This window comes from Drosophila sechellia, chromosome 3R (assembly GCF_004382195.2).
Source record: "Drosophila sechellia strain sech25 chromosome 3R, ASM438219v1, whole genome shotgun sequence".
NCBI lineage: Eukaryota > Metazoa > Arthropoda > Insecta > Diptera > Drosophilidae > Drosophila > Drosophila sechellia.
Window position 1 is genome coordinate 16,514,922 of NC_045952.1, and position 11,841 is coordinate 16,526,762.

General features: G+C 42.1%; 2 protein-coding genes across 3 annotated transcripts; one reads left to right on the forward strand and one right to left on the reverse strand.

Annotated features, from left to right (window-relative positions):
* Nucleotides 1-106: 106 nt before the first annotated feature.
* Nucleotides 107-11,131, forward strand: LOC6606742 (tachykinins). 2 transcript variants are annotated; one of them, XM_032721735.1, is made up of 4 exons: nt 107-215; nt 9,328-10,035; nt 10,185-10,413; nt 10,606-11,131. In XM_032721735.1, exons 2-4 carry the CDS (start codon nt 9,385-9,387, stop codon nt 10,617-10,619), a joined length of 894 nt encoding a protein of 297 aa, XP_032577626.1. In that variant the 5' UTR covers nt 107-215; nt 9,328-9,384; the 3' UTR covers nt 10,620-11,131. The 2 variants fall into 2 exon arrangements, with proteins under 2 accessions (XP_032577626.1, XP_002031539.1); XM_002031503.2 differs by having other exon boundaries at nt 10,209-10,413; nt 10,606-11,130.
* On the reverse strand, nt 2,000-6,196 carry LOC6606741 (beta-galactosidase). The gene is made up of 5 exons (XM_032721734.1): nt 6,038-6,196; nt 4,108-4,329; nt 3,837-4,051; nt 3,345-3,762; nt 2,000-3,232 (listed from the first exon to the last, which is right to left on the reverse strand). Exons 2-5 carry the CDS (start codon nt 4,326-4,328, stop codon nt 2,173-2,175), a joined length of 1,914 nt encoding a protein of 637 aa, XP_032577625.1. The 5' UTR covers nt 4,329; nt 6,038-6,196; the 3' UTR covers nt 2,000-2,172.
* Nucleotides 11,132-11,841: the final 710 nt, after the last annotated feature.

The window sequence follows — 11,841 nt, forward strand, 5'->3', positions numbered from 1 at the left end:
CAGCTCGTGTTCAGCTGAACTTCGTGTCCTGCCGGTCGGGCTTCCTGTTTCGTTTCGGCCTTATCCTTCTGCCGCTTTTATAAAGGTCCGTTGTCGCTTCGATCTGTCGCTCAGTTGTTGCATACTTCTCGGCGCGTTCGGTACGCGAGCATTTGGACAAACAGTTAGTTAGAACTGAAAGTGAAAGATATTTCCCAAGCGAATTGGCTCTACTTGTAAGTGAACTTCAGCATGAACACTTTATTAGCCTGATGCAGTTTTCTGCTATAATATTTAACATAATTTACTTAAATAATTTGAGCAGTGATTTCTTATGAACAAAACAATCCTTCAAAATAGATAGAAACTTTGTAATTGAAAGTGATATTTGCTGCGATCAAAGATAACTTGTATCTTAAAATAAAAAGTATGTTCTAAGCTAACAACTATGGTATTTTTAAAAGTAATGGTCTTAAAAAAAAGCTTTTTAAATAAATGATGCCTCTGTCATAATAATGTCAAAAATTAGCTGAAAAACAACACATTCAAACTTTTATGCTTCGGCATGTTAAGAGTAATGTTTGAGCTTTGTTATCAGATTTTATATCCCATTTGATCTCGGGGGTCTGCTTAATATAATCAACAAGTTTTTATGACAGCACGTTTGTCCAGTCTGCACATAAAACTTCTTGGGTGGCATTCAGCCAATTTAAAGAAGAGAAAACAAGACGTTTTCACTTAATGCTGACAAATTCCGCACATTAAGAAATATTAGAAACTAAAAAAAAACACTCCCAATAATGTGTTAATTGGCCTGATTAACTTGCAAGATCCTTCTAACGATTCTAACGAGTGATAATAAAGAGGCAGTTGACCAAGTTCTTAAGGACTTTCGCAGTCCAGTTCGTTTTGTTTTTACATATTTGGGTCCGGCGGGAGCTGAAACATTGTTTATGGAGGATGGTCGTCATCAATTGACAACCGGCGGGCAGAGCTAATAAAAAGCAACATCAATGCAGGGCAGCAGATTTCGGAATTGGGATGGCGATGGCACACATCCGGTGGCAGCACGCAACGCCATCCCATTAGGGAAGCACTCTCCCAAAAAGCCACTATGGCTGGACTGGCTGGGTGGCCACGGGTGCCATGAGGCGGCGCTTTAAAACTGCCCCTGGGTCTTAACTTGTTTTATGTCAACTTGGACAACGAGAACAGGGCAATTACAGCATGTGTAGCCAGCAAAAAAATAAAACACAAATACTTGAGCTGCAGCTGCGCCTAAAAGAAAAATCCTTTAACATGTAAGCCACTGCATGTGAATGTGTGTGCGTGTGTGTGAGCCAGGACTAATTATCCCGGCCAACAACTGTAGCTGCCGCACTCATTACGGCAACAAGAGATGGTCAAGTAGGGAGTGATTCTCCGGCCCGGGAGCACTCCGTGTAATGGCAACGTGCCCAGGTACACAATTTGGGTAAATATTTTATTACAGTTCGAGGACAGTTTGGGAGAGCTGAAGGGCGATGAAACTATTAGTTCGTTAATTTAGCATAAATATTAATAGATAAAAGAACGCAGAATGCAAGAAAATAACCAACACTATTTAGAGCATCTGTGTATAAACAATTTTGAGAATCCTAACAGTTTCTCAGTTCCTGTAAATAAAATATATATTTTGGGTCAGTTCATTGGAAAACTTCATCCTAAGATATCGCAAAACTCCACGACATGTACACATTTCAAAACCAACAGCGGTTATCTAACATGTTCTTAGGAAACCCAAATGCCAGCGGGAACGAATGGAGTGGGATTGTCATAAAAAACTTTTGGCAACCTAAAAAATCAACGAACCAAGACGCAACTCATTTTCCGACTCGCCTTTGACTTACTTTGGCTCATCATCAGCGCATTTCTGTGGATTTCAATTTCAATCATTAGGGATTAATTTGGCCAACAAAGGTCACACATGGCAGGCCTGTCGCTACTCCATCCCCGCATGCCCCCACAGCTTTAATGAGTCTTTTACAAAAGGGATAACGAGGCAGACAGGACGCGTCCGCCTCGGAGTTGCTTTAATGTCTCGCAAAGAACTTAAACCGCATAAATTTACATTAAGATCTACATAAACGGATGATGATGCATGATGTATGGCTACAGCGATGGATGCAGTCGCACAGGTCCTTAGGCCGACGACTAAACGGTCCTCGCATTCAGAATGGGGGTATCCCGGAAGTGCAGCTCCTGTGAGGTGGGTGTCTGCTGGTACTCCACCACCACCAGTCGATTTGAGCCCACCTTGAGCACAGCGGCCGGAACATACAGGGTGACTTGAGGTCCCACCAGGGGCCAGTACCTGCCGAGATTTTCGCCATTCACAAAGACAATGCCCTTGCCCCAGCCGGACATGTCCAGATAGGTGTCCGCCAGATCAGACTCCTTCTGGATATCCAGTTGACCATGGTAAATGGCGGGACCAGTACGCAGCATTGTGCGCAACTTCTTTAGCTCCTGGAAGCCCTGACGAACTGCCTCATCCGATTGGGTAATCAGCTGCTCCAGGTTGTCATACGACTCGAGAGGGAATTGGGTCATGTTCCAGTTGCTCAGCACCTGCTTGTCCAGTCGCACATCCCGCAGGATGCCCTTAAAGTCGTTCAGCTGACGACCGTAATTGATGCGTCCCTGGTTCTCTACGATGATCTGCAACCTCCGCCCGGCACTTGCACTGAGTGGCAAGTCGAACACGGGTGTTTCCCTGGCCAGAACACCCACGAACTCACCATCCACATAAACGTAACCTCGATCCGCCAGTCCGGGAACGCTAAGGATGCTCGGATCCCGCTGGAAACTGGGCAACCAGGTCTCGTAGAGCACCAAACCAGAGTACTGTCCCAAAGCCTCGAAGCTCTTCGGCTTGGCGGACTGCACAAATCCGGTGGAGAGCCGAGCTCTCGCCTCCTGCGAAAGAAGACTACAGCAGGTGGTTAGACGCACAGTTCCGTAGGATCGCTTGGGCACGGGTCCGGGCACGGGTTGATTTGGCAGCGGGAGATAGCGGCCAATGATGCGTCGCAGAGCCTGATATTTGGGAGTGGGATCCCCCGCCTCCGTCATGGGTGCATCGTAATCGTAGCTGGTGATGTCCGCCATGTAGTTGCCGGGTCCAATGTCATTGGCACCAGCTGTGAATCCGAAGTTGGTGCCACCGTAGAACATGTAGAAGTTCACACTGGCACCATGATCCAGCATGTTTCTGGAAGCCCAGGCAAGGTTATTTATACGATATTATATATTAATATATATTAATTCTTTAAATAACAACTACAGATATTTATATCATTGCCCAAACAAAATTTGAAACTTACATAAAAGTGGAGGTTATCGATTGGGTGCTAACATTGGCCATCGGCTCCGTCCAGTGAGTTAGCCAGCCGGGATAGTATTCCGCATTGACCAGCGGACCCTTCGGCTGATACCTTCTAAGCTTGGCCCAAATGGGCTTGAGATCGTTCGTGGCTCCAAAGTCCATGGTCGCTAGGACGCCCTGGATTTTTCCACAGCGCAGCACACTGGGTCCATCGTTGGTGAAGAGCACCGCCTGACCTTTGACATGACTCTCGGTCTCGTCGCGTAGCCAATTCCGATAGTTGAGATCGCAGGCAAAGAACGAGCCATATTCGTTCTCCACCTGAACCATAATAATTGGCCCACCATTGCCATACAGATATTTGTTCATCTTGGCAAACAGTTGGGTATACCAAATGCGAATTTCGCTAAGATAATCTGGTACATTCAGGGAATTAAGCAGTTAAGCAAAAGCAATCTTAAAAATTAACAAAAGCAGTAGCCATACTTACTGACATCTGCTGTCCGGAGCTGAATGCCCGGATACTTATTTAGCAGCCAGTAGGGAAAGCCGCCCATGTCACGCTCCGCACAAATATACGGACCCGGGCGGAGGATGACCAGCAGATCCTCGCCCACGGCCAGGCGTATAAAGTGCTCCAGATCGGCAATGCCGCTCCAAACATAAACGCCATCCCGCGGATTGTGCAATGACCACTCCACATAGCTGGTAGTTAATGGAAACATGACTATTGAACCATTAAAACCATAGAAGTGACTTACGTAGTCACCGCATTGAGACCCGCAGCTCTCATGGTCCTAAGATGCCTCTGCCAGGTGGCTGGATGAGCACGGAAGTAGTGGAAGGAACCGGCAATGAATCGAAATGGTTCGCCATCCTTTAGGAACTGATCCTTTTCGTAGTCCACCACGAAAGTGCGATTCGCTGAAACAGCTCCTAGCAGCGGTAGTAGAGCCACCAGGACCAGCACACTTAACTTCATTCTAAAGGAAGATAATATAGCAATTAAGATACTGGTAATCGAAACTATGTCTTGCCTAAAATTTCATTATATTTATCTTTTAAGTGATATTTACTTTGATTACACACTTACACACTAGCTTCGTTAGTACAAAAAAGTAATCTTTTCATTCCTGATAAAGCTATAAAGTAATTGTAACTGTTTAAGTAATTGAAAGTAACAAAAAGATACGCAGCAAAATGATTAAACTACTAAAATGTGATTTATGTACGCTACTACAAATGTTTTATGAACGTATTGTGTGCATTCTTTAATAGAATCTCGAATTATTCAACAAATTCCTTTAAGTGTTCTGTTTTCTCTAGCCAACGTTTATCTTCCGGATAGTCGAAAGACCCATCCCGTTCCGCTTCCTAGTGAATCAATCTAAATCAGCCCAGTTGAGTTCATCGCAGTGCAGAGCGTGTCTCGTTTCAGCTGAAATGTTTCAATTGAAGTTCACGGCTCAATTGCTTAGTGACAACAAAACGATAAAATCTTTTGTTTGTTTTGCTTATGAATTGTTTGAAATTAATTCCATTTACCCAGACCCCCCAGAACTTATTGGCTTGAGCTGTGTTTGGTCTGCTGTTGCATTTCCTTCGGGTCTCGTTAATTAATGCAAGCTCAGCCTAAGTCAATTATTTAATCTGGCTTCCTCGCGCGGAGTAGTGTTTCATATAAAACTTTTTTCTTTTTTTTCTGTTATTTCCACAGCAGCTGTTCCACAATAATAATGGATTGTTATTTCTGTATTCGGACACTCTGTTATGAATTCATTCTTATCGGCACCATTTGTTGCTCTTCACTTTCTTCATTTTATGCGATTTGACAAAACGAATGCTACGTGTGTTTGTGTTCTATTTTATTTTTAATTCCCGATGCGGATTGTTTTGATAACGCTGAACTATGAAATATTGTTGCAGGCAGCATTATGCTTATTAAAAATCATTTTTGTGATTCATTATCCTCTGATGCTTGTCCGTCAGCAGTTTATAAATGTTTTCCGCTTGGAAAGTTTGCTTATAAATTCGTTTTATGATTCATTTAGGCATTTTAAAGCGCTATAATTGACTAATTTGGCAGGAGGTTATTTTATTTAATATTTGCCCCAATGAACTTAAAATTGCTCTACAGCGAATCAGTATAAAATTTCCATTACTTTAGGAAATCCTCATTGTTTAGCTAAGACAAATACTGAATGAAATTAAGTCATTCATGCCTTATTGACATTAAATAAACAGTTTAATTGAATTAAGTTGAATATTAAAAATACACAAATGCTTACATCCGACGGGGATTTACACGCTGTGATTCCCTATCTCTTATCGCTGAATGGAATGCCTCTTAAACCGATAAGGCAAGTGCTACCCTCTAACCAAATGATCTCTAAATTAACCTGTAATAAATACACTTTCATCAAAAAACTTCTCGTAATTCGAATATATTCCAAGGGAAAATCCGAACGAGAACGCAAAGTAAATTTTAGGCATCTGACCTAAATAGATTATTTTGCATGCCAGTTACCGACTTTACAAAGCTGGATTCCCACTGCGTGTTCCGCTTAACTTTACTGGCAATTAGACGAGAAAGTTGCCGATCGCCGCTTTTTTCCTTCGAAAGAAGTCCAGGTTTTTTTTCGAAAAAACAAAGCCAGCCAAACGATCTCCAATTATTCATATGACACTCACCTCCCCGACTTGCAGCTACGCGCAGTGAAAGAAGTATTTAACTTTAGTGTTGATTTAGAGCACAGACGATACAAAAACACAGAATACGATCGCGATGGGTGCAATTACTTGGTGGAATGTGCGACAACTGTTCCGCTTCAAATCCAAATTCAAACTGATCGTGCGGTGAACAGAAACCGCGATTAAGTGCAGAACAGAACGAAGACGCGGCTGGCAACATGAGGCCAGCGCAATTGCAGCGCAGCGGCAACATTGTTGAGCAACATTTGTCCTAAACTATGGGACAAAGAAAAAACTACGGAAGTAAATGTACACAATATTTTAATGAATTTATAATGAATCAGAAACAACACCTATTGTGTATTATTGGTCAAAACTGAAGATCATCATTTCTTTAGCTTTAACAGACTTATAGCCAAGTTATAAGTGTTCTTAGGAAACAACCCATTTGTTTAAACCCTTTTAGCTGGGCATTACATCAAATGATCCTTGACTTTTAACCTACTGCTATTGATGCTGTCCCTTTTTGCATATATTGTTGGCCTGTTCAATATTCCATGCCCGCGGAGCATGTCGAAGTCGTTTTCCTAAAAAATTAATGTAAATTTATTTAAAATCCACACGCATGCCGGTGGAAATTCGAAATTGGGCTGCAGCTGCTAGTAAAAAAAGAAAAGAAGTCGATTTCAAATTATGGTCACGCCTCATTTTTTATGCATTAACTGGGTGTGTATTTGCTTTTGGCCTGAACTCTAACCTCCTTTTCGCATGCAAAATAGGGTGACATGGAAGTGCAGCCGCGGGCAATTGGCCGAAAAGTGAGTTTTCCATGTTGTTTTATTATTAATTTCATACATTTCTGCTGGGCCTTTCTGATTCCGTCCGTCTGTTCTGGGCTCACATTGCGTAGTCCTTGCTTACAACTGGGCTAATGGGCACATATTACCCAACCACGAAAAAAAGGCCCACACACACGCTAGCAAACCAAAGGCCAAGCAAACAATGTGTTGGCCAAAATGTAAATCTAGACGTGGGACGACTTGGCACGTCTTTAATCTCGCACGCCTGTCGGCAGTTTAAAGTGTCCTTTGGGATGCACACACACCACACACCCCGAGGCACACACACACACACACACGCACGTTCTGGGACAGAGAGTGTCCTACATAGACAATTAGACAACAGACACGGCCAAGTTAACAGCTTATCCGCATTAAGGCAGCGGTGGGAGTTGAGTTTTCCTAGTGCCGTTCCATTGTCCAACTGCCGCCTGTCAGCCCGATGTCCTGGCGTCCTCATGTCCTGCCAGGACGTGGCTTGACGAGCCACGCAGGAGCAGCTAGCTCGAGAACCGGAAGTTCGCCGCATTTGCACACGGTTAATTTTGCAGCAGCAAACTTTGCTGGAATTAGTTGGCCACAGTGGGATGAAATGGCAAATTTCAAGTTAATAAAAAAAATAATGTCAAAAATAACTGAAATTTAAAAGCGCTGCAAAAAAGATTAATACAAGCAATAAAATGTAATAGTAGCAAGTAGTAATGATTTTCAGTTTACATAATATCCTTGTTTTTTAAGCAAACTGCTGCTTATGCCCACTGTTGGTTTAAAGTACAACCGACCTGTTCTGATGCTTTGACATTTGAGAGCCTCTCCTCTAGTCCCTAAAACTATATTTTTTATCCTTAAAAGAAACATCAAACTTTGGTGCCTTTCAAGCACTTTGGCTACATTCCAACTCCAAGCAAACAGAGCCATCGTAATCATAACAGCGATGAGCTGAGCTAAGTGCCTAACCCACCTGTTGATTGTGGCAAACTCGACATCAATTGAATTCAAATGCATTTCGCTAAGTTCAATTGAATTGCCTCTGCACTTTTCTGCTCGAGGCTGCAATGTTTGCTTGTTTGCGGTTGTCGCCGCCGGTGGCAATCAATTGAATTACATGTTTGTTGTTTCCTGTGCGCATCGCATCGTTAGACGTCGCCACAGTTTTTACCATCTATTGCTCCTGTTGCAGCTGCCACTTCGACACCATCACCCCCCTCCTTTCCCCACAGGGTATTAGCCAGCAGGCCAGGGGTTTATTTGCATGGCAATTTCACTTTACAAGGCGTGGCATAATCATGCGTGGCGTCAACTCGTTAGAGATACTTGCGGCATGGGATGCTGCATCTGAAAGCATACAAAAAAAATCTAGTTGTAAAAAAGAAACAATACATTTATATTAAATTTAAATAAAAATTAAGTTAAGAAAAGGTTTTATCTAAATCTAAAATAAATCTAAATTCATTACTAACTGCATTTAATTTATAAAATAACTGACTGCATCTAATTTGTAACATAAATTAATAATAATGAAAATCCCATTCTGTAACCTTAAAGTTGTTAAATTTTATGGGATTTATGGATCCATTCTTGAGTGTACTTTGCCCCACTTCGTCCTTTGTGTTTGCATTTTGCACCACGAGTTGCAGCATCAGCCGACGTTGCACTTGCACTCGATTGCAGTTCGCCTAAAGGCCACCACTCATGAGCATCCAAATCCACATATATGGATACTTCCGCAGAAATTTGCGCCACTAAAAATAGCGAATTGCAGTGGTTATGATCTAATATTTGCACAGAATTTAAGTATTATTTTTAGTATTTATTTAGATTGTATTATTTTTTTTCTTTAATACTATGTTGCATGAGTGTATGTTGCAAACCATTCTGTTTCCCCCCAAGCTCCTTAACCCATTCACGCCCCCCGCGAATCCCAGAAAGCGAGTACAAAAAGGTCAAGTAGACGCCGCCGCGGGGAATTTGCGAGTCTAAGTGCACTAAAGCAAGTGTATGCAAAAAGCAAAAATAAAAAAAAAAAATAAAAAAGGAAAATCAAAACAAACAAAGCAGGAAATGAAATGGAAAACATTTTTAAAGGGTTACTCTTCATGCGCCTTTTCTTTATAATACCTGTAGTAATTATTGCATTTCTGTAATTGCATACGTGATAATAATAATAGTAATAATATTAAGTATTTATAAGCAAGAAAAACTAAAAGCTAAATTCATTTAAATTTTTATAAAGCAGCTGAGTAGAGGCAAGTTAAATCAACATAATTAGAAAGTGATTATATTTAGGTGTTCATTAGTTATGAACACTATTCAATTTAAAAAAAAAAAATTTTCTAGATAAACATTTTATCAACATGTGTTATAAAATATCTAGATATTTATCTGACATAAACATTATGTCCTAATTACACAAAAAGTGCATTGTAGTTAATCATCAATTTTCTTCCGAAGTTCGCTTTTCCAGCAGCGCATCGATTTCCACGCCCGCCTAAAAGCTCGCCACATCCAATGCGCCCTCTGAGCGGTTTGATAGCGGTGGCGCTGCTGCTGCTGCTCCTGCTGACGGCACCATCGAGTGCGGCGGACACGGAGACGGAGTCCTCCGGCAGCCCACTGACGCCCGGCGCCGAAGAGCCACGCCGGGTGGTGAAGCGTGCGCCCACGTCCAGCTTTATTGGGATGCGTGGCAAGAAGGACGAGGAGCACGACACCTCGGAGGGTAACTGGCTGGGATCGGGACCCGATCCGCTGGATTACGCCGACGAGGAGACGGACAACAGCTACTCGGAGAACGGGCGGCGACTGAAGAAGGCACCGCTGGCCTTTGTGGGCCTGCGCGGCAAGAAGTTCATCCCGATCAACACCCGCCTGTCCGATGTCCTGCAGAGCCTGGAGGAGGAGCGCCTGCGGGATAGCCTGCTGCAGGACTTCTTCGATCGCGTAGCCGGGCGTGATGGCTCAGCGGTGGGCAAAAGAGCGCCCACCGGATTCACGGGCATGCGAGGCAAGCGGCCCGCCCTGCTGGCCGGAGACGATGACGCGGAGGCGGACGAGGCCATGGAGCTGCAACAGAAGCGGGCGCCGGTCAACTCCTTTGTGGGGATGCGCGGCAAGAAGGACGTCTCCCACCAGCACTACAAGCGGGCAGCTCTCTCCGATGTAAGTCGACTTACCTTGCAAGTACAGTGGTCTCTCTTGATGAGCTCATTGCAAATCAGAGTTTTAGTATTTTTTGAATAGTACATAAAAGAGACCATTGAATGGTGTATCTACATACATACCATATGTGAAGATCTAATCGACCCTAGTTCTGGCACACTTTCTTTAAAAAGTCCTATGACTTGAGGGGAAAACAGCAGCGCTTCGCGGACTTCAACAGCAAATTTGTGGCGGTGCGTGGCAAGAAGAGCGATCTGGAGGGCAACGGAGTCGGGATTGGAGAGGATCATGAGCAAGCCCTGGTGCATCCATGGCTCTACCTGTGGGGAGAAAAGCGAGCGCCCAACGGATTCCTGGGAATGCGAGGCAAACGGCCAGGTACAAATTCTTTTTACCAAAATTTATTTGTTTAAAAAGATGTTGTATACACTTTTCAAACTTAAGGTGGCAACCTATTATTAATGCCACTTAAACTGCTGAATTTAGTCTTTATTATTTAATATTTATTGCTTGCCAATCGGGGAAACCCACTTTTATACCCAATTAATTCTGTATTTTGATTATTCACAGCACTTTTCGAGTAGGCGATGTTGAGCGATTTAAAAGATCTTGATGGAAGTTCCTCTTAGAGCTACAAAACTAGGAAATGCGAAAGTAGATGGACGCCGGGGACCGGGAGAGCAGATTTGGAAACAGATTGGATCACAAGAGTGTTTCAAATAATCGCTGGGCTGGAGATTATTTCAAACACGGACACACCAAAAACACACAAAATTTCAGCTTATTGTATAACGAGACTTGCGAATAATTTATTGTGAATTTATTTGAAAATTGAATGATGATGCTTCGATGAGTGTGCGTGGGTTCAATTGTACTATTTGCATATCTAAGTGTAAACTTTTAATCAAAATTATGATGAACATTAAACTAGAAGAAGTTCAAATGCACAAGATTAACAGAAAAGTGGGAAGTATTTATTTATTTAAATCAAATATATTTAAAACGAATATACTAAAAGATACATTTCAGTTGTGGTACATCTACGTATACAATATATATATTCACCTACATTAATAGCACAAATAAATATTGTAAATAATGAATAAATATTTATTTCTGAAACTGATGTCTACGAATTCAATAACAAAAATTGACTGAAATCAAGACAATGAGCAATTAATTACAAGAACACATTAAAAAGTCTTCTCACAGTTCCAAGAAATTCAATTTCATGTAGCTACAAGCTGACATCTTGTTTATACAAAACAATAAAAACCGATCGGAACAGTTTTAAAATATGAGGAGACTCCTAATTAGGCGGAACCGACCAGAAACCACAGTGATTGATGGGTGTTAGAGGTTACGGGAATATCCGAAATTTCAAGTGCGCACTAGACCTGGCTATCAAATTCAGGTAAAACATTACCAGAAACGCTCTAGGTGCAATTTTACCTGAAAATTTTTCTAGGAAATTGAAAATATTCGAAATGAATAAGTTTGAAATGATCGCCAAGCCAAAGTCTACAATGATATGAGTCCCTACATAACAGGATATATTTTTCTAATTCTACACACTTTTAGTATCGGTTTTGTTCCCAAATTATGCAGTATTTTGACTAAAAAGTACTATGATTAATAAAAGCGCTTCGTTTCGCTCGCTTTTCTATGAAGTGTTAATAGCTGGCACTTTCACAATTTGTTCGAACCTCCTGCCACCCGCACTATTTGCATATATGTATGTATGTATGTATATACACCGATTTCAAAGCGTCCCCAAAAGTTCTCTCCGTTCTCCCAAAGCTCCCA